Genomic DNA, 24,720 nt, shown 5'->3' with positions numbered 1-24,720 from the left:
AGATGGAACAGCTTATCAGCCATCATTCACAGTTGGTGCTGGGCCTGTTCTCACATCTAGTTCTCCTGGCCTTGCTCGATCAGACCAGCCCTCATTCAGCACTAGGTCTTCTCTGTGATGATCCCCAGTACTGCTTAACACCTTATTTTATTTAACTTTTATTACATGTTATTTCCTTGTATTGTGTGTATATATGTATGCACGTGCATAGCACGCATGTAGAAATCAGAGGACAAGTTGCAGTAGTCAGCTCTCTCCTTCCATCATGTGAACTCAGGTTGTCAAGCTTGGCAGCAAACACCTTTACCCACTGCCACTCAACAGCCATTATTGTATTTGGGTGTAGGGGCGTTGTTTTGTTTTTACTTTTGAGATTGGGTCTCAGCTGATAGCCCCAGCTGGTCTAGAACTCACTATGTAGACCAGACTGGCTTCGATATCACAGGGATCTGCCTGCCTCTGCCTCCTGAGTGCTGGGATTAAAGATGTGAGCCATCATGTTCAGCTTCCATTATTTTATTTTGTTTTGTTTTTTCATTTTAGACATAGCTTCATGTAGCCTAGGCGGGCTTGGAATGCACTAAATAGCTGAGGCTAACCTTGAACTTTTGATATTCCTGCCTCCAGTTCCCAGGGCTGGGATGACTAGTGTATACTACCACATCCACTTCTAAAACACCCCAGAGTCATCCATTAAGGAGATCAAGTCAGGCCTCTAAGCCCTGTATAGGTCAGTTACTTGCAAGCATTTGCTGGCCTCACACTCAGCCAGTCATGTCACAAATGCATGTTGTCAGCTGTAAGTGAGCACTGGTAACCCGGAAAGAATCCATCATCATCGGCACTAATGGAAAAACAACCTAGCGCACACTGTTCACATACAATGTTGTTTGCTGCTTGATCTTTGTATAAGACGGACAACATCATAAATTAAAAGCTACCAGCCAACAACTGTATTTTTTTTCTAACCTCCTCCTCTCCAAGAAAACTCATTGCCAGCAAAATAAATAACTTTCTTTACCAGCAACCCAAAGAAAAATTGTGCCCATTATAGGCAAGTGGCTATTTGAAAGCCTGGATACAAGTTTCCTGTTTGACTAACACTTGTAATTAAATCCATCAACTCCAAGATTCTGTGTAAATACCAGATGCTCACTCAATTTTTTTTTAATCTCCCAAAGAATGTGAAAAGTTGTATATTAACAGCAGAAGCTGAGCATGGTAGTGCATGCTGCAATCCAGGCACTTGGGAAGTAGAGGCAGGAAGAACAGAGTTCAGGGTCATTCTTCATTACATAGTGACATAGTTTAAGCAAGCCTGGATTATGAGATCCTATGGAAAGAAAGACAGAGACAGAGAGACAGAGGAGGAGAGGGAGAAAGGTAGAAGAGAGGGAGAGGGGAGGAAGGAAGGAAGGAAAGAAGGAAGGAAGGAAGGAAGGAAGGAAGGAAGGAAGGAAGGAAGGAAGGAAGGAAGGAAGAAAAAAACCTAAAACATGGGACTGGGGATATAATTCAGTTGATAGAGTGCACTGCATAAATGGGGGCATGGTGATGCAGGCCTATGATTCCAACTTTGGGAGGTAGAGGCAGGAGGATCGCAGTTCACTGTCATCCTCAGCTACATAGGGAGTCTAGGCCACACTGGCATACGTGAGACCCTATTTTAAAAAACAACAGCAACAACAAAAAAGATGAATTTCAAAGGGTGCAGGTGAATGAAGACATAATTATCCAGCTGGCTAACTCGGGAATTTCTGGTATTCTGGTAGTGGGTCAGCCCACCCAGTCACACAGCCCAAGCCCCTCCCCGTTTTTAGCCTCAGTTGTCCATGTGAACTGAACAAAAAACAGTGCCTGGTTCAGCAGCAGATGGCCAGGACCGGGACATGGTGGACAGGGGAGCATCTAGCAGGCCTGGCAGGGGGCTTGTAAAGAGAAGAGGAGAGGGCCAGGCCCCTCACTCCCTACGGGACTGCAGCCTACTTTTCATGTGCTGTTGAAGCACCCCGCCAGCTGTCACTTGGATTAATTCAGTGGATCATACAGGAAATCCAGAGAGGAGGTTTGAGATGGTCTGAGTAAATCCACCCTCACTCCTGGGGGTGAGAAAAATCTTTCAGCATTGTACTCTCCAAGGACTGAGAGTGCCAGATACATATCATCAAGTTTGTTCCTTCCCTGCGGGGGAAAAAAGGGGTAACCTTAAAAAATTATTACATTTATTTATTTTATGTGCATCGAAGTCAGAGGACACCTGTCAAGAGTCAGTTCTCTCCATCCACCATGTGCATTTCCAGGGATCAAACTCAGGTTGTCAGGCATGGCCGAAATTGCCTTTACCTGCTGAGCCATCCATGCGCCCAAGAAGGATACCTTTAGGTCCCAGAGGTAATGTTTCAGCCTCAGGCAAAACAAGCCCCTTTTCTTTGCATCTACAGAATGCAACCTAGTTGTCTAGAGTTGTGATGAGCTAAGAAGAAAACTGTAGTAAGGTTAAGTAAATTGGGAGAGCATCAGCGCACCAACCAGGGTTTAAATGTTAGTGTGTGCCAAGGAGTTTCTTGATGCTTGTGATGCAAAACCCTGTAAAGACTGCTCTGCCTCCTCTCAACAGCTCAGTCCTGGAGATTCTCATTCTCTCTCTTTCTTCATTCCAAGGTCTTTGTCTGTTTAGCACTGGAAGCTAGTGCTCTTTTGTTTAGAGGTCACTGCTGGTGTCAGTGCACGTGATCTCCCTCTCTCCCTCTCTCCCTCTCTCCTTCCTCCCTTCCTCCCTCCCTCCCCCCTCTCTCTCTATGTTTACATTAAAATATTCAACACTCCTAAAACTAATAGCCAAGTATTCCATTAAGATGGGGCAACAGTCATCAACCCTCTCCCTGATAAAGTGTCCCTAGCTCCAGTGTCCTACCCCTAAGCTAATCTTGCTGAAAAGGGTAACAAATGGAGAGTCCTTTTTTTCTTTTCAGACAGGGTCTTGTGTAACCCAGGCTGCCCTTGAGTTCCAGACCCACCTGTCTCCACTTCCTGAGTGCTGGAATGACATGTGTACCAAAATGCATGGTTCGTGGGGCACTGGGGATGGAACCCAGGGCATTGTGTGTGCTAGGCAAGCTCTACCCGCTGAACTATATCCCCAGGCTCTCAAGGTTTTGCTAGACCTTGGTTTCTCTTGAATGTTTCACAGAAGAAAAAAAGTGAGGCATGAAAAGTGGCGGCCCTGGCCATACCACCTCAGTCACTTTCAGCTTCTATTTGAAACAATTAAAAAAAACAAAAATTCACAGCAGAGCTGTCAGAAGGCAGCTGTACATTTGGTGGCAATAAGAATTCCAGATTTTATGCTAATTTGGTTTCAGGTTTCTTTGAACCCACAGTTTTATGGGGCTGTGCTTAAAACTGCAATCTGCTTTGGATAAGAGAAGGGATTACTAAAGACTTTTTAGTTTTGCAAACATCCCCAGCCTCCAAAGGAAAAAGGAGGAGACCAGATTTATTCTTTCATTAATATTGAGATGTTAAGCTTCCTTGACTTTATCATATCGAAAATTCTCCCTTCCTGGAGTGAGCCATTTCTTTCTTTTTTTCCTGTTATTCATCTTTGCCAGTAGTATTCGTCTCAAACCCAAAGATTTTCTCACTTCCTTGCTAGCAGGAATACATATTGCATGCTCACTGCTGGTGCTCAACGCTATGTTCATCTTCACTATGTTGGAACTGGGGGTGTGGCTCAGCGGTAGAGCACCTGCCTAGAATCCCCCAGTGAGGGGCTGGGGTGTGGTTCAGTGGAAGACCACCTGCCTAGAATCCCCCAGTGAGGGGCCGGGGGTGTGGCTCAGTGGAAGACCACCTGCCTAGAATCCCCCAGTGAGGGGCCGGGGGTGTGGCTCAGTGGAAGACCACCTGCCTAGAATCCCCCAGTGAGGGGCCGGGGGTGTGGCTCAGTGGAAGACCACCTGCCTAGAATCCCCCAGTGAGGGGCCGGGGGTGTGGCTCAGTGGAAGACCACCTGCCTAGAATCCCCCAGTGAGGGGCCGGGGGTGTGGCTCAGTGGAAGACCACCTGCCTAGAATCCCCCAGTGAGGGGCCGGGGGTGTGGCTCAGTGGAAGACCACCTGCCTAGAATCCCCCAGTGAGGGGCCGGGGGTGTGGCTCAGTGGAAGACCACCTGCCTAGAATCCCCCAGTGAGGGGCCGGGGGTGTGGCTCAGTGGAAGACCACCTGCCTAGAATCCCCCAGTGAGGGGCCGGGGGTGTGGCTCAGTGGAAGACCACCTGCCTAGAATCCCCCAGTGAGGGGCCGGGGGTGTGGCTCAGTGGAAGACCACCTGCCTAGAATCCCCCAGTGAGGGGCCGGGGGTGTGGCTCAGTGGAAGACCACCTGCCTAGAATCCCCCAGTGAGGGGCCGGGGTGTGGCTCAGTGGAAGACCACCTGCCTAGAATCCCCCAGTGAGGGGCCGGGGGTGTGGCTCAGTGGAAGACCACCTGCCTAGAATCCCCCAGTGAGGGGCCGGGGGTGTGGCTCAGTGGAAGACCACCTGCCTAGAATCCCTCAGTGAGGGGCTGGGGTGTGGCTCAGTGGAAGACCACCTGCCTAGAATCCCTCAGTGAGGGGCTGGGGTGTGGCTCAGTGGAAGAGCACCTGCCTAGAATCCCTCAGTGAGGGGCTGGGGTGTGGCTCAGCGGTAGAGCACCTGCCTGGAATCCCCCAGTGAGGGGCTGGGGGTATGTGGTTCGGTGGCAGAGCACTTGCTTAAAATTACATCCGAGGACCCGGGAATAAAATACAAGGTGATGCCCAAGGCTGAGTGTATTCACCTTTCTTTGTCTCTGTTGACATATACCCAAGTGGCCTCTTTAGTTGCTGATTGCTTTGTTTGTAACAAGCCACAAATGTAATAATTTAAAACACAACAATTATTTATTCATTTACAGTGCTGTACTTTGGACCCAACTGTGCAAACACAGATCTTTTGCAGCCCAACATATCATCTGCTAAGGCCAGTTCAACTAGAGTTTAAGGAGCCACACCCAAATTGCTTATAGATGACTATCAAGGGACTAGGGGTACAGCTCTGTAGGTAAAGTGCTTGCCATGCAAACATGAGGACTGGAGTTCAATCCCTAGAATGCATGTTTTTGTTTTTTGTTTTATAAAGCCAGGGTTGGTTATGCAAACTTGTCATCCCAGCCCTGGGGAGGAAGAGACAGGAGGTTCCCTGGGGTTTTGGGCCAATTGATTCTAGGCCAAAGGGAGATTCTGTCTCAAAAAAAAACGGCTGAGGGCAGCATCTTTAGGAATGACAGCTGAGGTTGTCCTCTGGTCTTCGTGTGTGCATGTACCTGTGCATCTACATAGGACACACAGATATACACATACACACAAAAACATACAAGATGGCAGGTAAGTTGTTAGGTCTTTGGTCCTGAGGCCCAAGTTTCCTTCCATGTGGGCCTGCTTGGGCTTCCTCACAACATGGCAGCTTGGTTCCAAGCCTGAGACAGAAGTTGCCAAGCCTTCCTCATACCCGACGGGGGCTTTCTGGAACATCATTTCCTCCATGTTCTGTTGATCCAAAAAAACATAAGTCTAGCTCAGATGCCAAGATGTTAAATCTTATCTTCCCTTGGAAAATGTGCCAGGCCAAATCTGAATTATTATGGCTATGTTTGGAATCTCACTACTTCATTTAATTAGTAAGCATTTCCAGGAGAATTTACCTGTGTTCTGTTGTTAGCCTTATAGGTTTTGTACTTTATGAAATCCCAACCGGATGTCAATCTTTGGAAAGGATTTTACAGTATGGTTTGTTTGAGCTATTTCTTTCATTTTGTTTGTTTTAGTTACCAGAGATGTTATCATTTACTGGATCCAGTTCATTGACCCACCTCTTTTTTTTAATTAATTTCTTTCTTTATATTTTATGTGCATGAGTGTTTTGTGTGTTAGTCTACCCACATGTGCAATGCCTGTGGAGGACAGAAGAGGGCGTCAGATTCCCTGGAATTGGAGTTACAGTGGTTGTTAGCCATCACATGGGTGTTGTGAGCTGAACCTGGGTCCTCTGCAAGAGCAGCCAGTGCTCTTAACTACTGAGCCATCTCTCCAGCCACCATTGACCCATGTGAAGACATGGGTCAATGTCTTACACAAATATGCAAAGCATAAGAATTTGTTGTCAGAAGATAGGGGAAATGTGGTGGTGATGGTGTGTGTGAGCATAGCACTGGTCATGTGACTGAATCTACAGACTAGAGGTGGGTACCTAGGCCTGTGATCCCAGCACTCATGAATCTGTGACAGGGAGATGAAGAATTCAAGGCCAGCCTAGAATATATAACAAATACAAACCAGTTATTTGATGTTTGTGTAGTTGATCTCAAGCTGTGTCATGTTTCTGCCAAGGAAGTGTGTTCCTGGAAGCAGCATCATCATCTTGGGGTAAAATGTGCCCTATATTGTCTTAGATATGTTTTGCTTCAAGAAAATGTGTGGCTCAAGGACTGGAGGTGTAGCTCAGTTGTGGGGAGAGCTTACTTCACATGCATGAAGCCCTGGGTTCCATCCACAACAGTGAATAAATAGTATATGGTAGTGCACACCTATAGTCCCCAAACTCAGGTGGAGGCAGGAGAATCATGAGTTGAGTCATCCTCCAATACACAGTGAGTTCAAGACCAGCCTGGGCTACATGATACCTACCTCAATTAAAGAGACAAAAAAGAGGGCTGAAGAGATGGCTCAGTTGATGAAGCATTTACTGCACAAAGATGCAGGCCTGGGTTCAGATCTCCAGCACCCACATATAAGCCAAGTATGGTGTACTTACCTGTAACTCCAGCGCTAGAGGTAGAGACAGGCAGATCTTTGGAGCTTGCCAGCCACACAGCCTATCAGAATTGGTGAGCTCCATATTCAATGAAAGACCCTATCTAAAAAAAGTGAGTTGGATTCCGGGCATGGTAGTGCACACCTCTAGACCTAGCACTTAGAGGCAGAGACAAGTGGATCTTCTGTGAGTTCCAGGTAAGCCAGAGTTTCACAATGAAACTATGTCTCAAAAAAGAGACATGGAGAGAATGATCAAGGAAGACACCCAACTTCAAACTCTGGCGCACACACACACACACACACACACACACACACACACACACACACGGAAATGTATACTTTAGAGAAAAAGAAATCTGTGGCCTGATTAATTTGTAACCAACATCTGCAAATAGCAATTACATAGCACCAGAGAGGAGGTGGCAGGTCCCTGAAGGTGTACACACAGGCTTTTCCTGACCTCAAACCCCCACTGCTATTTATGAAACACTTGGCCATTTGCAAACAATGTGTGTCTGACCCATAAACCCAGAGATAGATTCAGAGATGACTGTTCCAGAGATTCCCCCACTACATTCTAATAGCATGGAGTTGCTGAAGCCAGAGCAAGAGTGAACAAATCAGAAATAGGAGTGCTTGAAGGAGATTCGGTGACATTTTAGCTGCCCTCCTGCTACCCAGAAACTGTGTGATTCACCAAAACAGTAGAAGCAAATATTTTGCTCTTGCCCAGTAAGAAGCCCCACAAGTAAATATTTAGATCATTGTGGTATTCAATCATGAAGCATCACATAAAAGCTTTGTTTATGCACATTGATACAAGAATAGAGTTCCCAGTACCCTGAAGAATATTAATACTTCCAGGTAACATTTTTCCAGGAGAACCTACTAAAACCTTTGAGACAAGATTATAGGGAAAGATGAACAAAATGTTCCATCAGCTATTATTTCTCACAGTGTCAATCATCTTTCATACTGCAAAACTTGGGAGGGTGAATGTTTCAGGTTTCTTTCTGTTACTGTGTTAAAACACTCTGACCAAAAGTAAGTAGGGAGAATGGATTTATTTATGATGGTCACAGTCCATCATTGAGGGAAGTCAGGGCAGGAACTCAAGCAGGAACATGAAACAGAGACCATGGGGGATGCTGCTTGCTGGCTCTCTCACTCACAGGCTCATACTCAACTTTTTATATAGCCTAGGACCACCTACCTAGGGAATGGTTCTGCCCGCAGTGGGCTGGGTCCTCCTACATCAATTAATAATCAAGACACTTCCCCCACAGACATGACCACAGCCAATCTGATCTCAGCAATTCCCCAATCAGAGGTTCTCCTCTTAGAAGACGCTAGGCTTTGTCAAATTGACAGTTAAAGCTAATTGGGACACTGAACCATTCAAATTATCTTCTTAGTGTTCACATGGCTAAAGATGTTTTTAGCAAACCCTGACCTCAGATCTGGAATCCTCTCTTGATTTATAGACATTAGTATTTATGTGCAGGAGGGTATGGTTGTACACACTTGTAATCCAAGCACTCAGGAAGCAGAGGCAGCAAGACCATGAGTTGGAGGCCAGCCTGGGCTACATCAAGAGACACATCTCAAAAAGAACCTGGGGATGGTGGCACATGCTTAGAATCCCAATACTCAGGAGCTGGAAGCAGGGGGATCAGAAGTTGAAGATCATCCTGTCTACAGAAAGTCTGAAGTCAGCCTGAGTTTTCATTATTTTTTTAATATTTCATTTATTATTTTTAGTGTATAAGTGTAATGCCCACATATATGTAAGTGCACCCATGTTGTACAATGCCCATGGAAATCAGAAGAGGGCATTGGGTCCCCTGGAACTGGAGTTACAGATGATTGTTAGCTGTCTTGTGGGTGCTGGGAACCGAACTCAGGTCCTTTGCAAGAACACCCAGTGCTCTTAACCAATGAGCCATCTCTCTAGCCCCAGCCTGAATTTTTAAAAGAAATATTATTTTTGACTTACAGATTTGACCAGAGAGTAAGAAACCAAGACTTTGACTCTGCAGGGTATGGTAGAACAGCAGTCTGTAAAAAAGGCTCTGATACACCACATTGGCATGTCAACTTCTTCATGACAACAGCTTTATTTACACTTCCTGTATCATTTTCTTTGTCTGAAACTATGACAATGTCCCAATTTGTGTATTTCCCTCAAAACAGTGATTTGAGAACAAGTGATGTCATAATGATAAGCACTTCTGAGAGAGATATGCTACCACAGATATGAATGGCAGCATTTTTAGTCGTAGCTCAGTCTTGAAACAAGTAAATGACACCATCATGTATAGTTTATATGTCCTCTTTCATTGCCTAGAATCTCCCAGTGAGGGACCGGAGGCATGGCTCAGTGGTAGAGCACCTGCCTAGACTCCCTCAGTGAGGGAGGGACTGGTGACATAGTTCAGTGTTATAGTCCCTTCCTAGAATCCCCCAGTGAAGGGCTGGGGACATACCTTACTGTTAAGAGCCCTTGCCTAGAATCCCCCAGCAAGGGGCTGGAGGCATGGCTCAGTGGTAGAGCACCTGCCTAGAATCCCCCAGTGAGGGGCTTGAAGCATGGCTCAGTGGTAGAGCACCTGCCTAGAGTTCCCCAGTGAGGGTCTGGAGGCATGACTCAGTGGTAGAGCACCTGCCTAGAATCCCCAGTGAGGGGCTGGGGGTGTGGCTCAGTGGTAGAGCATCTGCCTAGAATCCCCCAGTGAGGATCTGGGGGTGTGGCTTGGCATTAGAGTGCTTGCCTACTATGTATGTGCAAAGCCCAGAGTTCCATCCCTGGCAACACAGAAATAAAGAAAAAAATCAGATGAGGTTATCCATCAGCAACTGGGTGACATGAGTAGAGATGGAATTTATTTTTATTTTTCACTGCCTTTATTCCAGGGTGTCAGCCTTCGAATGTTAATATTTTAATGTTGATTTCATGGTTAAGGAAGATGTATTTTACATCCTTTCTTATACTTTTCCCTCCTTTGTAGTTTATAGTCCACAGTGAAGTTGGAAAGTAAAATTCTTTTCCTTGACTTCCACACTTGGAAAATATTTATTCCCCCTGCATCTCAGTCGTATGCACCATAAACTAACACAGTTCCATTTATTTACTTCCCTCTTGTTGCAGCCATGATCAATGGTAGGGACAAGGGCATAGAGTAGTGGAGGGTTTTTGCTTTACAACAGTGAGAATGTGAGCTACGGCAGCCTCCTTTCGGCCTGACAAATAATGAAGCTTACATTTCAAGAATCACCTTTTCAGAGGGGGTTGGAGGCTGGGGTTCAGGGTAGAAAGATTGGGGGCCAGCTGAAGCTGAGGAGGTATGCATATTGAAGGAAGATGACCTGATCTGTGGTTCTAAAGGAATAGACCTATACAACAAAGTTCTTGGAACGTAGGAAGATCGGTTGTCTTCTGGGCTGAAGAATCTGGAAGATGGTTAGAAACTGGCAGATGTGAGGGGTAGACTGTCACAAGAGGGCCATTCGCCTGCTTCCAGGCAGCCAGCAGCCTCCTGGCTTCATAACCAGGGATTTTGGCTCACCACCGTAAGAGTATGAGGCTCTTGAGTCGATAAGCAGGTCCAGGGCTGGAGATGTGTGGCTCAGTTGGTAGAGTCCTTGACTGGCATGCATGAAGCCTATGATATCATCCCCAGCACCACATAAACCAGCACAGTGGGACAGGTCTGTGATCCCAGCCCTTGGGAGGTAGAAGGAGATCAGCTCTGCTTAAGGTCATCCTTGGCTGCAAAGAAGTTCAAGGCTACCCCCACGGGGATACATGACACCCTTACAGAGAAAGAAAGGAAGGAAGAAAGGCCAGCTGAGTGGCATCTTCCCAAAGCTAGTTGGAGAAAGGATTTAGGTGTTATTACTTCTCTTCAGAGCTCCTTTCTACTACTTAAGTGATTTAAAATCAAAGGCTTGAATAGATTTTTGTAAAGGCCTCATCTTCCATTAACCATGTGAGGAACTTTCCAGTAATGCTCCAGGGTGGGAGGGATACTTCAAGTTCATTATATTTCTGAGTTCCATATAAAGAAATTAATGGAACTTTCATTATATAAAATGCTCAACAGATGGCCATATTTTTTAAATATTTGCTTATTTTTAAATTATATGTATGTGTGTGGGGGGATAGAATGTGCATATGAGAGCAATTCCCTTAGAGGCCAGAGGCATTGGATCTACTGGAGCTGGAGTTATAGGTGGTTGTGAGCTGCCATGTGGGTGCTGGCAACTGAACTTGGTCCTCTGCAAGCGCAAAAAGCACTCTTAATCAAGAGCTATCTCTCCAGCCCTGAAGCCATGTAGTGCCTGGGCACCTTTGTCATGTAGTGCCTGGGGAGGTCAGAAGAGGGTGTCGGATCCCCTGGAACTGGAGTCACAGACAGTTGTTAGCTGCCATGTGGGTGCTGGGAATTGAACCCTGCAAAACAGCCAGTGCTCTTATCCACTAAGCCATCTTTCTAGCCCTGAAGCCAGCCTTCAAAGAAATATTCTCTAGATATGGCCACTGTAAGTCTGATAATTTGATACCAACTGAATAACACCTCACATTTCAAATTGTAGATTATTAAGAGTTTAGGATGATTTAGAATTTCTGTGGTTTTGCCTTGCTTAATTTTTTGTTTGTTTGCTTTTTGGGGTGGGGGGAATAGGGTCTCACTTTATAGCCCAGACTGACCTCAAATTCACAATCCTCCTGCCTCAGCTTTCTGGGTTTTAACATTTGTTTTGTTTTGTTTGAGTCAGTGTTTCACTATGTAGCCCAGGCTGACCTGGAATTTACTATGTAGACTAAGCTGGCCTTGGACTCACAGAGATCCACTTGCTCTGCCTCCTGAACACTAAGATTAAAAGTATATGTGTTCATGTGTGAGTGACCCATTGAGTTTCATTAGGGTTTGCTTGCCTGGGCATGGGTGGGAGTCAGCTCTCTCCTTCCACCATTGTGGGACCCCCTCATGGAACTCATATCACCAGGCTTGGCAGTGACTAGTATGCACTGCAGCCTAAACCTCTCCTAATTGCACTCTGACTTGTGTCCAAGGAGAGATCCCACCAAACTGCAGGTGTGGAGTAAAGCCCAGATGTGTTCAGTCTTTTGTCGCTGTTGCCCTGGTCCACTTCCTTTACAGGTGCCACTGATGTTAGCACAGGGAGTAAGGAGGCAGAATGCTTTCAAAAGAGGCCTTATAGGAGTTGGAGAGATGGCTCAGATGTTTAGGAGTGCTTGCTGCTCTGGCAGAGGATGGGGAATTCCCTTCCCAGTGGTCAGCTCACAACTGCTTGTAACTCCAGCTCCAGGAGGAACCGACACTCTCTTCTGACTGCTCTATCTGCATATGCATACAGACATATACACATAATTAAAAATAACAAATCTTTAAGGAAAAAAAAGAAAAAAAAAAAGAAAGGGTTTCTGTGTTCTGGTGGAAGTGAGTAGCGCAGGTGACACCACCCCCCCACCCCGCCCCCGTCTTGTTTATGGACCTCACAGGGCCCTATGCAGGGCTCCAGGGGGACTCAGTGTTGATAGGTGACTCCGTATGTTGTCCATGGAGTGAACCTTTGTCTCTGCTTTTCCAATTTTCCTACGTTTGCTGGACACCAGGGAAACCAGCAGGCTTCACTTGGGTGGAGGCGAGGCATACATCCATGGCAGATGCCCTGTTGGGTCTGTGATGCTTGGGGATGGAGTTTAGACCAACACTTTTGTTTTAGATTCTGATCTCCTCCCCCTCTGTGTGGCATAGTGCAGTTATTTTGTATCGGGCACCTACTATGTGCCCGATTCTATTCCTACGATCTACCCTAGTCCCCCTGCATTCCCACCCCCTCACAAACTGCTGGTGGTATATAGCCACAATCCAAGCCCAGGCTGCCAGCCTGGCCTAGTACCTACCCTCTTCCCTGGTGTGGTAACTGCAAAGTGAGGTGAGCTTTACTTCGCGGCTCCCGATCCGCTGTAAGTGGAGGGGTGTGGGGGGAGCCGCGGCTGTCGGTGTTGCACCCTGGGACTGCGCCCCTGCGGGGCCGACCCGGCGCCGGGCCGGGAGGAGGGACGGCGCGGGGCGGGGCGGGGCGGGGCGCGCGGGGCGGGACGGAGGAGGGGTGGTGGCACCCGCCGGCGGCTCCGACTGGGCGCGCCGAGAAGTCCCGCTCTGAGAGCAGCTGAGCGCCTGGAGCCGGACGCGGACGGTGCAGTCGCGGGGAGCCAAGTCCAGAGCACGAGAGAAAGGAAGGGGAGATTAAGGGGTGTCCTCACGTCGCCACCGGACCCTCTTTTTCTACTACCATCCAGCCCCGGGGAGCCCGCGGTGCTGGCAGCGCGCGGCAGATGGAGTTCACTTGAGCCGGGAACCGGCGGGAGAGGCAGGCCGGAGCCCAGCCAGCCCAGCGCTCCCGACTGGCAGCTGCAGCTGCTGGTGCAACCATAGCCTCGTGCATCGCGCACCGGGAGCGTCTCTGTGCCACACTGCAAAGCCCAGGACCCACTGGATCAGCCCTAGGTGCTGCCGGAAAGGCGGGACCCGCTGTCGGGGTGCCCGAGGCGGCCACCCGGGAGCCACTTCAACCTCCACCGCGGTGCTGATGATGGGTGGGAGGCTGGGAGAAGGCCCTCCCCACACAACCTTTGACAACTAAGCACAAAAGAGAAGCTGGGTGGGGGGAGTTCATTCATGCAACTTTTAATAATGGCAACTCTTCCCCTTTCCTCCTCCTCTTCTCCTCCTCCTCCTCCCTCTTCCCTCTCCCTCCTCCCTCGCTACCCACATGGTCTCCTTTGTCCTGTCGCCGCTGCTGCCGCCTCTATCTTAGCCCCGCGAGCGCCGCGGCGGCGGCTCCGGGGCCGCTGCTCTCCAAGCCCTGCCGGGTCCCCGGGACGCACCAAGTCGAGCCCCCCTCCCCCCCCCGCCCGGGTCAGCGCCAGCCCTTCGCAGGAGCCACACTGAGAGCGCGCGGGCCGGGCGCCCTCCCTGCCAACCGCCCGGGACTCGGCGGCGCTGGATGTGCGCGCGCGGCGCTGGCTCCCCGCTGCCCCGGAGTAGGCTGCAACTCCCGCTGCAGCTGCTGCTGTGGCTGCAGCGGCTTCGGTTCGGATTTGGTTCTCCTGCCTCCGCTCTGAGACTTTGGAGAATTAGCAAGACACGCAGACTTACAGACCCAGCCGGGCCGCCTGGAGTTGGGCGTTTTCTCTGTTGTGGGTTTTGGTTGCTCTCTCCCCCCTTGGTGGCTAGTGATCCACCCAGAGGGAACCCTGCCGAGGACCCAAACCATGAACTTGCGCTTGACAGGACTGCTGAACCCCTGGCCACCAGGTAACCCTGCCGTTGGATTGGGGGAAACGGCTGTATCGCCCGCCGCCAGAGATCCGGAGGGAGGAGGCAAGGGTCGCGGGGTCTTTTGTTGGCTGCTGCAGCCGGGCTGGGGTGCTGGCAGGGGCGGGCTGCTGGCGTCTGGCGCGCCCGGCCCCCCCCTTCTCCACCCCTCCCCCGCTCCCCTTTGTACTTTCCTGGCTCCCTGCTCCCGCTAGGCTCAGCACTCGAGCTGTGCGCTCGTGCCCGGGAGGCCCTGGGGGCTAGAGGTGATCCCAGCTTCTTTATTGCCTCAGGGAGAGGACTCTGGGCCCCCGGAGGGGATGGAGCCTGGGGAGGCCTACACCCACTCCGGCTGGAGAGCTGCCTTGTTCCCGGGTCACTGTCCCGGATCTGGGCTCCGGGTGCCCATCCGCCTGTGCGCACGAGGAACCCTGGGAAGCTGGAGTAAATCTGGGCTTGGCGATTGGTGTTGAAACTCTTCACCCGTACTTAAGTTTCCGAGGGGGTTGGTAGTCTTTGCTGCTTCCAGGGTCCCTCTTCCAGCGGGCGGCAGTGGAGGGCTACCACGGGGCTTTGAGTTTGAAAGGTATCTAGGTGCAGCCCCAGCCCGTTGGGTCCCGCCACTCACTGGGCACGGAAGGTTATTATTTATTTATTTATCATTTATTTATTTATTTCCCCCTTTCTCTTTCTCCAATCTGCATAGCTTAACTTTTATTTCAATGCCAGCTTCAGTTTCTAGACCTTTTTCAAAGTATTGAGATAAAAGACAAGTACTACACACCTACCCTCCGATTAAAAAAACAAAAAACGAGAGCTTTGTTTCGCTGGGAATTTTAGACTCAGTCTGTAAGTGCAAAAACAAAACAAAACAAAACAAAAAAACCAACAACAGCAACAAAAACCCCCACCAGAACCAAGCGACGTGGGAACTAAACGGCAACTGAAATATTAAATTCTGTGTGCTAAAGGTACCTAGTGCTAAAGAGAAGAGGGAAGACCTCCCTCAGATCTGCCACTCGGCTCATTGCACCCAGATTAGCGTCGTTAATTTTTTAGAAAAGAAAAATTAGGGAAATGGTCCAAATGTAGAAGGAAATGCGCGCCTTTTTTTTCTCCTCAAAGTAACGAAAATTAAAATGTCCCCAAGATTAAGGAGCCTAATGATTTGTGCAAATTCTTTTAAATTTGCATTTATTAATGGGGGGATGCGCGCAGGGGTCAGAGGACAATTTACAGCAATCAGTTCTCTCCTCCCACCTTTACGTGGGTTCGGGAACCGAACTCAGGTCGCCATGCTTGCGAGCAAATAAATCCCCTTACCCACTGAGCCATCACGCCAGCCCAGTACAAATGGTTTTTAAAAGTGTGGTGGAAGGAAAAGTTTTTTGAAGAACGGCGAAGTATCTACGTGGAGTTTCCACCTATCAAGACTTGTCTTAGGAAACCCGACTTTTGAAAGGTAGTCAGCCAGGCCAGATGGGACTGAGAGGGATCAGAAAGATCCCTTTTATGATTACCAGGGTGCAGGGGCACGTATGCATGTCTTTGGTATGCTTACTTTCCTCAAGGGGGCCTCTTTGAGATTACCCCTTCTCCCCTCACACACACACATAGGAGGCATTTCAATGCTTTGTGACAGATGTCAGTACATTGAGGGGCCCAGAAAGCTTCATTAGAAGGCTGGGTCTCCAGAGCTCTGAGAATGCCCTGTCAGACTTATTTCCTCTGAACTTGTTGACTGACCTCAGCTTCATCAGGTCTTCCGACATAAGGGTCACTTCCGACATAAGGGTCACTTCACTGTCTATTTGAGAATAGTGTACATAGCCCAGGGGAGCGCACAAAGGTGGCAGGAGCTCAGGGGCTGCCAGCTACAGCCTGTGCCACCTAAGGCCTGGTCCTGGTGCCACTGGCCAGCATACCTAATCAACTCCATTTTATTTTTAAATCCATGACCACCACAGGCCATGGTGAGAGCACTCCAAGACCTTCTAAGGATGGTGAAAAACTCTGCATTGCCAAGTTTTTAACTGGGAAATTCACAAGCATAGAACTCTCATTAATATTTGGGTATAGCAACACCTTTTTCATAATTTGGGGCTTTGTAACTTAATATTCTTGGTCTGTTTGACACCTAAACGTTCCCCCTTTCACTACTTTCTTGGTTAATTTTTACGAAATGTTACTATGATACAGAGTTTCATTTAGTTTTGTTGAAGATGTCATGAAAGCTGTCCATGTAATTTTTATTAATCCTGTAAAAGTGGAGGAAAAAATCTATATGGGATTTCTTATAAGCGGTATATAAATGAATTGAACTGAATACTCATTTTGTACATTTTCCCTTGATCCTACTAATCTTCTGAGCCACCCCTATAGATGGAAGATTAGAATTAAAATCAATGAAAAAATAGCCATAGTAAAAATAGGTTAGATCTTTTTATATCCTTTGCCTTGTAAAGGAACAGTTTCTCAGATAACACAGAAATATTTCATCTCCATCAATGTATCGTTGAAAGACTACACATAATATCTTCTTTGTCCTCCAAAGCCAGCCCAAATTCCCTCACCCCCGCTCCCCATATTTCTTTCTTCCAGATTTACTGAGCATTCCGTGTTTCACTTTGTCAAATTTATGCATCTCTCTGTATACTACATGAAAGATAAGAGTTTTCTCATAAGGGTTACACATCACAAAGACAGCACAAAAATAGGTTGACCACTGACACTTCAGAGAGGTATCTTCCAATTATAGCAGTGAGCTTGCTTTATTTTTAGCAATTTTCAAGCCTTAGAAATATATCTGTGACTCTTCAACATTACAGTCTCTGCCATGAAACAGACTTGCTATTTATTTTCAGGAGCATTACTGTATAATTTAAATTGGCTTTGGTCTTGCTATTTAAATAGGCTTATTTGACTTCCCTCAAGCCAGTGCAATTATTAGCAGACTTGTTCTCTGAAAAAAGCAGAAAGGAAAAAATATGGGTGGCATACTGGCCCGGTTTCGAGCAGGGTCAGCTTTCCTGTGAAACACCGAGGTCGGCCTGGTTACTGTAAAAAGCAAGGAACTTTGGGGTCATCAAACACATAATTTTTTTTATTAATTTCTGGAAGTGCTGTTTGGCACTTTAATGAAGAAAAACTTAATACTAAATAATAGGCATTTCTGGTTTGTGGAAGAAAATTGAAAAACAAAAAATCCAGTGGTCAAAAAAAAAGCCATTTTCAAAATAAATGATCTGTCAATGGAATTAGAAAATCGTTTTGTGAATGAAATAAATTGCTTTGTGCACCATCTCATAGAAATATGTTTTGCACAGATAATATGTCTAATAAGGACACATTTTTAAAATCAGATTTTTTTTTTCTTCTCCCAGTAAATAGCTGCAGTGCAGACCTCTCTCAAACAGTTAACCAGCACCACCTTATGGAGGATTGGGGGAAATTACTGACTTTGTATTTTCCTAAAATTGATTTAAAATCAAAGTGACCCATGATAATGTGGTGGCAGTCTTAAAGATCTTAACACCTCTTCCCTCTTCTTGTTTTCTAGGCATCTGATGCTAGCTCTGAAAAACTCTTCAACACGGTTCTTGCAAACAAAGGTAAGACCCCTTCATCATTCTATGTTGGCTTAAAAAAATAAGGATTTTTATCGTCATCGACCAAGAATGAGTAAAGGAAAATCTGTGTGGTCTTTTGGTTTTCCTATTTTGTGTGTTTGCTCAAGATGGAATCTGAGTGTTTTTGAGACACAGGAGAAAAAGTTTATTTGAAGAGAATTTAATGATGCCTCTTAAATTGATTCTGTGGTGTTAATTTAATGTAGGAAACTGCAATAGAGAAAAGTGGCTCTTACAATGGTTTGATTGTTAGCAACTTCTCGGCAGTCGGAGTATTATAAATAGTATATGTGTGCCACAGACAGTAATAACCAGTGGGGTATTTAGTATGTGTGATGCTATGGCCATAAACCAAGCCCTCCTCTGCTCTGGGCATCTCTGTGAAGCTAATAAACGAGCAAGAGAGGAGAATTTAAATATGCACTCTTCCATTAATTTCTTCCAAACCTCAGTCTGTAGAGTAGGAGAGGCTTTCCATACGTGGAGGGATAGCTCACCGAGTCACTGTCCGTGTGTTTCTCTGCCATCATCCTCATTTGTAGCAGGGTCGTTTGGCATAATGAAATTTAGGGGAGCCTTCAGCCTACCTTTAAAAGGTGTGTAATTTGAAAGATACAAATGATATCACCCCATCTTCCCCCCTTCCATTACAGAACCTCATTTAGGGGCTTGCTGGATAATTACTAGATAAAGATGCACTAACAGTGATAACCTTGTGGAGGATTGGAAGGTCTGGATCCAACTAGACATCACACTGGATTGGCCTGGGAGCTGGGTGCCCAATGGATGAAATTGTAGACCATTTCAGCAGGCTGTGTTACCTTGGCTAGCATAAAACATTTTTTTTTTTTCCTAGCTGGTTATGACATTTCCAAGAGGTATTTTGAGCTCCTCAATTATTTTGGAATCTGAACCAACTACCATTTTAAATAGTATTTAAAGTTGCCCCCAAAGTCTGTATGCTTATGAGGTAACTGGCATTCCTAGAATTAATGTCATAATGAATGGGTCCTTTTTTAAATTGCATAATAAGATTCCAGTTCTGTGTCTTATCAGAGGTTTTTTTTTTTTTATGGCCTGAGAGTTTCTATAAATTTGTTCTCCATAATGCTAAAGGCCCAATAAAAACAGATAATGGTAGCTGACAGCTTACCTCATTCTGGAGTGGGAATGCGTAATTGTTTTCTGCTCAAGTTTATGAGGGAAGAGGACTGGTGGACCTTGGAGGCACCCATTGTAAAAGAATGCTCACAGGAGAGGAGACTGAGGCAGGACAGGTCACAACCCAAAGCCGTTTCTGTGACTGGACACCCCCTCCAGCCACTTGTGACCGTCTTTCTTGCCAAGCTGCCCTGCCTCTTTCCAAACTGCTTTTGGGCCCTGCTTGCAACTTGAGGGGCGGATACCAAGTGAAGATGGCTCCAAGGCCCCTCCCCTCTCTCCTCCCAGCCTCTTCCCTCTTTGTCCCCTCCCACCCCCACCCTTCCTATTTCCCATCCACTGCTTCCCACATTCCTATTTGTATTTACTTACTTAGTGCGATGTGTGGCTTCTTTTTGGCTGTGAATAGCCATGCCCCTGACTGGGTGTCTTTCTGCTTAGCTGTTTTCCTAGGAGGGGTAGGGGGCGATTTTAGTTGCCTTGAAAGGATTAAGGTTTCTTTGTGTATACTAAAAATCAACACAGGCTTTTCTCCTAAGCTTTGCTTGGGAAACGTACACAAATAAGCATTTTAGTTGATGACGGATTATTCCTTCGCCCCTTATTTCCATCAAAATGGCCCGTCTTTTCTCCCCCTGAGTTTCCCCTTAATGCCTTATGCTAATTCCTGTTGGTAACTTGAATGACAAGCGCCTGAATCAGTGCCCGAGTACAGGTGTTGTGAAGGCCTGTTACCCAGCAGCCCCTCCTCCCTGGAGAGAAAGAGATTAAGGGGGGGCAGCAAGCTCAAAACATCAAGATAGTTTTGTTAAGGAGATTAGCATTCAAACTGCTAAATATCAGGAAAACAACTTCAGAGAAAGGGGATTCGTTGTGCTGCTGTAATGTCAATAATTGCTGGGAGACAGGTGCAGGGAATCTCCTTAGGCAGTTGTGGTTTGGGGTCTGTTTGGACTCCGGGTAGTAGTGGTGTTTGCTGGATGTATATTTGACAAGGCCTGCAGGGAACTGTCAGATTCTCTCACATCAAGTTCAAGCTCCTCTGCAAAGCCGCCTTGCCAAGCTGAAAGTGAAGTCTTTGTCCAGTATCTTTAGCCAAAAACAATATTTGAAAAAAAAAAAAAAAAAAGCTTTGTGGGGACAAATTTATAGCAGGTATCAAACACAGCTGGGAAAATCTTCAAAACCTCTTGCAATTGAACAGCTTTAACCAGTGTTGGGAGGAACCAACACGTGCACCCTCCACAGACAGACGGTCAAAGCTCCAACTCCACTCTCCCTTGCTGTAGTCTGGTCTCGGAGAAGCTTAGCTGGTGAGGTTATGCCTCCAGAGCCTGGTGGCCTGGTGGCCTGGTAGCAATGCAGATTTGGGCCATAAAATTTCACTGTGGGAGAGCATTGCTAATCTCAAAAGCTGATTGGGTCGGGGACTGGGGAGCTGGTAAGTTGGCAGCTTTGATGTTGGCCTGCTCTGCATGGAGTCGGAGCCCCAGGCTGTAACAGCAAGGGGCTGTGGCTCAAGTCCATCACCAGGCTTGTGAGCTTGAACAAGCCATTTAGCCTCTGCAGGTCAGAATTTTCTATACTAAACAAACCCAGTTCTCAGTTAATTGGCAAGGGGCATGGGTTGGAACAGGCAGGGTACAATGAATAGGTTTTCTATAACTGACCTATTGATTTTTATTTCGGCATTCCTGTGTTGTGGATTCCATTCAGTTTAATGGAGAACTAGTGAGACCTGCTTAGGTGTTCCAAAACGTTGCCTTCTTTTGATGCCTTTTATTTCCTGTTTTATAACAAGTTAATCAGATGGCACGTGCTGACTTATACATGCAGCATACCCAATGAGAAGGGAATCTTTCCTGAGAGGCGTGGAGTTGAGCCTACAAATTGGAAGGATTATCACTGTAGACATAAAAAAATATAGCTAAACTTTAATCAAGGTCAGGGCTGCCTTATCTAATCTGGATGTATTTAAATGTTTACAGGATATTCATGTGAATTTTATGAATCCTTCTGTCTTTGTGATTCAACCATCTGCCAAAGAAAAAAATTATTTTTCCCACTGAGACAGAAACAGAGAGAGACTGACTTCCTTATTGCCCCTGTGAGCTGAGCAGCAATGGAGCTGTAACCTCACCAACTCCTCTAGCACATTGTCCTCAAAATGAACTTCCTCGGGAACAGAGATATGGCTTAGTTGGTAAAGTTCTTGCCTTACAGTCCTGAGAACCTGAGTTTGGGCCCCCAGAACCCTCTTAAAAAACTGGATGTGGTAGCTAGCTCCTATAATCCAGTGCCTGGGAGGCAGAGGATGCCTGGGGCTTCCTGGCCAGCCAGCCTAGCCTGCTCTCGAGTTCCAGGCAAGTGAGAGACCCTGTCTCAGAAAACAAGGTTAAGAGCCAGCTCTTGCTGCACAAACCTGGCACCCTGAGTTCATTCCCAGAACCCATGTAAAAGTGAAAGGAGATAACTGACTACAGGGCTGTCCTGTGACCTGGCCTTGAACTCGCTATGTAGACCTGGCTGGTTTTGCTCTCAAGAGATCCACCTGTCTCTGCCTCTGCTGGGATTAAAGGCATGCATCATGCCCAGCCCAATAATACATTTTTAAAAGGTGGATATAGATTGAGGAAGCTGCCTGACATTGACCTCTAGCCTCCCCACATATATACACACATGTACATACACATAAACCAGCTACACACACAGAGGAACTTTATAGTTGACTTGGCATGGGCCAGTATTTTTTACTGTTTATTTTTTCTGTTGTATTTTTGAGACAGGGTCTTTCTGTAGCCTCAGCTAGCCTGGAACTCACTATGTAGACCAGGCTGGCCTCATCTCACAGAGATCTACTTGCCTCTGCCTTTTTTTTTTTTTTTTTTTTTTTTTTTGGTCTTTTTGAGACAGGGTCTCCCTGTAGCCCCAGCTGTCCTGGAACTCACTATGTAAACCAGGCTGGCCTTTAACTCACAGGGATCTGCCTGCCTCTGCCACCCAAGTGCTGGGATTGAAGGTGTGCACCACCACACCCAGCCATTAATTTTTAAGATTTTTTTTTTTTTGTGGATTCATGAGTGTGTGTGTGTGTGTGTGTGTGTGTGTGTGTGTGTGTGTACACGTGTACCTGAGTGTAATTCCCACAGAGGCCAGGAGAGGGTGTTGGATCCCCTGGACCTGGATGGAGTTATAGGTGGTTAGGAGCTACCTGATGTGAGTGCTGAGAACCAAACTCTGGTTCTCTGCAAGAGCAGCAAAGGCTCTTAACCATTGAACCATCTCTCCAGCTTCTGTTACCCTTTCTTACCTCCTTTAAGTCTTCACCTTCAGTTTGGCCACTTGGATATGTGGACGAAAATCACACAAAATGACTGTTGCTTTTTAGTACATATCCTTCCTGCTCAAGTAATTACTCTCTTCTAAAGCCTTGGTTTGCTGTATAGCAGAGCTCCCCAAGGAGGAAGGGGCAGAGGGAACCCTGAAGGGGAGGAAGGAACACATGGTCAGGTGTTCTGTGCAGCTTCCATTTTGACCCTGCCAGCCCTACTGTGGGTCCTGCCTCCATTGAGAGGAGAACTGCCACTTCCTTTCGCCCCAGAGTCCCTTTGCCAGGATTCCTCCTGTAACCATGGTGAGCAATAGAGTAAAGATCTGTGAGTTGTATTTCACTTGATGACTTCCATACCCCTGACCCCTTTCCTTCATCTTTCTGTTTGTTTTGTTAACTTTTTGTACTAGTTTTCTGTTGCTGTGGTAAAACACTGACCAAGAACAACTTGAGGGAGGAAAGGGTTTATTTTCATCTTACACTTCTATGTCGTAATCTATCACTGAGGGAAACCAAGGCAGGAACCTGGAGTCAGGAACTGAAGTAGAGACCCTGGAGGGACACTGCTTACTGGCTTGGTCAGCTACCTTTCTTATGAGCCCAGGCCCACCTGCCCAGGGATGGCACCCCTACAGAGGTAGGTCCTCCTAGATCAATTATCAAGACAATCCATCATTCTGATGGAGGGAAATATTCCCTCTTCCCAGATGATTCTAGTTTGTGTCAAGTTGACTTAAAAAGAAGCCTAACTAGCACACTTCTCCTGGGTAGACGTGAACAAATGTCTGTCCACTCTAGACAGGACACTAAGGAGAGACCAGAGGATTGCATCAAAGTCTAACATCATGAACCTTTGACTTTGTTGGGTTTACTTTTACAGAGCACAGGTGAGAGGGGACTGACAGGAGCATAGTAGCTGCATCTTTGAAAAACTAACCCCAGCCTGGATGAGGACCTCATAGAAGTAAATGGGATCCCTTTTTAGTTAATTCTCCACTTCCTGTATAATCTAGCATTTCCTATGATCCCTTGCAGCTAGAAAAGGGAATGAAAGAGCAATGGCTAAACTCCTGTAACCCTTCCATCCTTCTTCTACTAGGGGATGTTAATAGTTCCCTTACAGTTACAGTAGATCTACCTACCTGGTCACAGTGGCTATCAAGGCAAGGATATCTTTACTCCAAATTGGAAGTGAGATGATTCTGTTGTACCCAGAGGTTTAAAAAAAGCCATAATTCATAGTGTAGACTTATCGACTGTACTAGGGAATATGGCCTGAGCTAGGTAGGAGAGGAGTTGGGCTTCTCAGAGAGTGTCTGTGAGGGTGGGGGTGGGGAATAATCTAGATAGGGTAGGGGCCTCCCATTCCTGTGCCCTTCTGTGGTGAATACTGCTTAGTCTTAGGTGGATGGAACAAGGACTTATAGCATGGCACAGTCAAGGGTAGATCCTTTCAGCATTTTAGTATGCTTTTATCAACAGTCACACAGACAACCTGGTTACTATGTTGTCTGAAATCTGAAGAGATGAGATAAGAAACTGGTTTCACTGCTATGGCTAAGAATGTAGCTCCTAGATAGAGTTCCTGCCTACCATGCAGGAAGCCCTGGGTTCCATCCCTAGTACTGCATAAACCATGCCTGGTAGTACATGCCTGTAATCTGAGAACTCAGGAAGTGGTGGAGGTAGGAGAATCAAGAATTCAAGGTCATTTTCTGCTATATAATGAGTTATAGATTGAGTTTGAGGCCAGCCTGAGGTGATGTTTTAAAAACAGAAAAACAAACCAAAAGTATTGCTTTTTTATTTTAAAGAATTTTAAAAATATTTTATGTATGAGTGTTTTACCTGGCTGTATGTAAGTGCATCATGAATATGCAGTGCCTCGTGATGCCAGAAGAAGGAATCAGAGCCCCTGGAACTGGAGTTACAGGTGGTTGTGAGCTGCCTTGTGAATGAACTCTGGTCCGCTGCAAGAACAGCAAGTGCTCTTAACAGGCGCTAAGCCATCTCTCCATACCCTATTGCTGGTTTTGTAAACTACTGCCAATTTAGTAAATTGTTGAACAGCAACAGTCTTACTTTTTTTGTTGGCTTTAGACCTGAAGGATATTCCCAGGTTTAAAGGCAAAAAAAGGCCACACTGTATCTTTAGAAAAGTCTCTGCTTAGATGGTCCTAAAAACCATGCTGTTGGATGTAGAATAGCTTAGGAAAACAAATATGTGGTTTAGACTTAATATCCCTTTATCATGCACACAGAGAGAGCCCAGTTTTACAATTCCTTTTGGTGTCTTGGATTTAGAGTAAGGAAGATCACAGTGCCCAGTCAGCAAAGCCACTTTTACCCTCTGTTTTTATCAATCTTTATCAGATAAGGGGAAGGTAGAATATAAGGCACTATTTTTCTTCCTCC

General features: G+C 46.5%; 1 protein-coding gene across 1 annotated transcript in view; it reads left to right on the top strand.

The window, feature by feature from the left end:
• The window catches only part of Auts2 (activator of transcription and developmental regulator AUTS2), a 1,247,925-nt gene that overhangs the window by 1,126,886 nt on the left and 96,319 nt on the right, over positions 1–24,720 (top strand). The window contains exon 6 of the mRNA XM_008851110.2: positions 17,744–17,795. Within this exon, the coding sequence (XP_008849332.1) occupies positions 17,744–17,795 (52 nt within the window). The remainder of the gene's footprint in view (positions 1–17,743; positions 17,796–24,720) is intronic.

This window comes from Nannospalax galili, unplaced genomic scaffold (genome assembly GCF_000622305.1).
Source record: "Nannospalax galili isolate Female #2095 unplaced genomic scaffold, S.galili_v1.0 scaffold444, whole genome shotgun sequence".
In the NCBI taxonomy this organism is placed as follows: Eukaryota; Metazoa; Chordata; class Mammalia; order Rodentia; family Spalacidae; genus Nannospalax; species Nannospalax galili.
The sequence above is the reverse complement of the archived record's forward strand: the minus strand, read 5'-3'. Positions and strand labels throughout refer to the sequence as shown.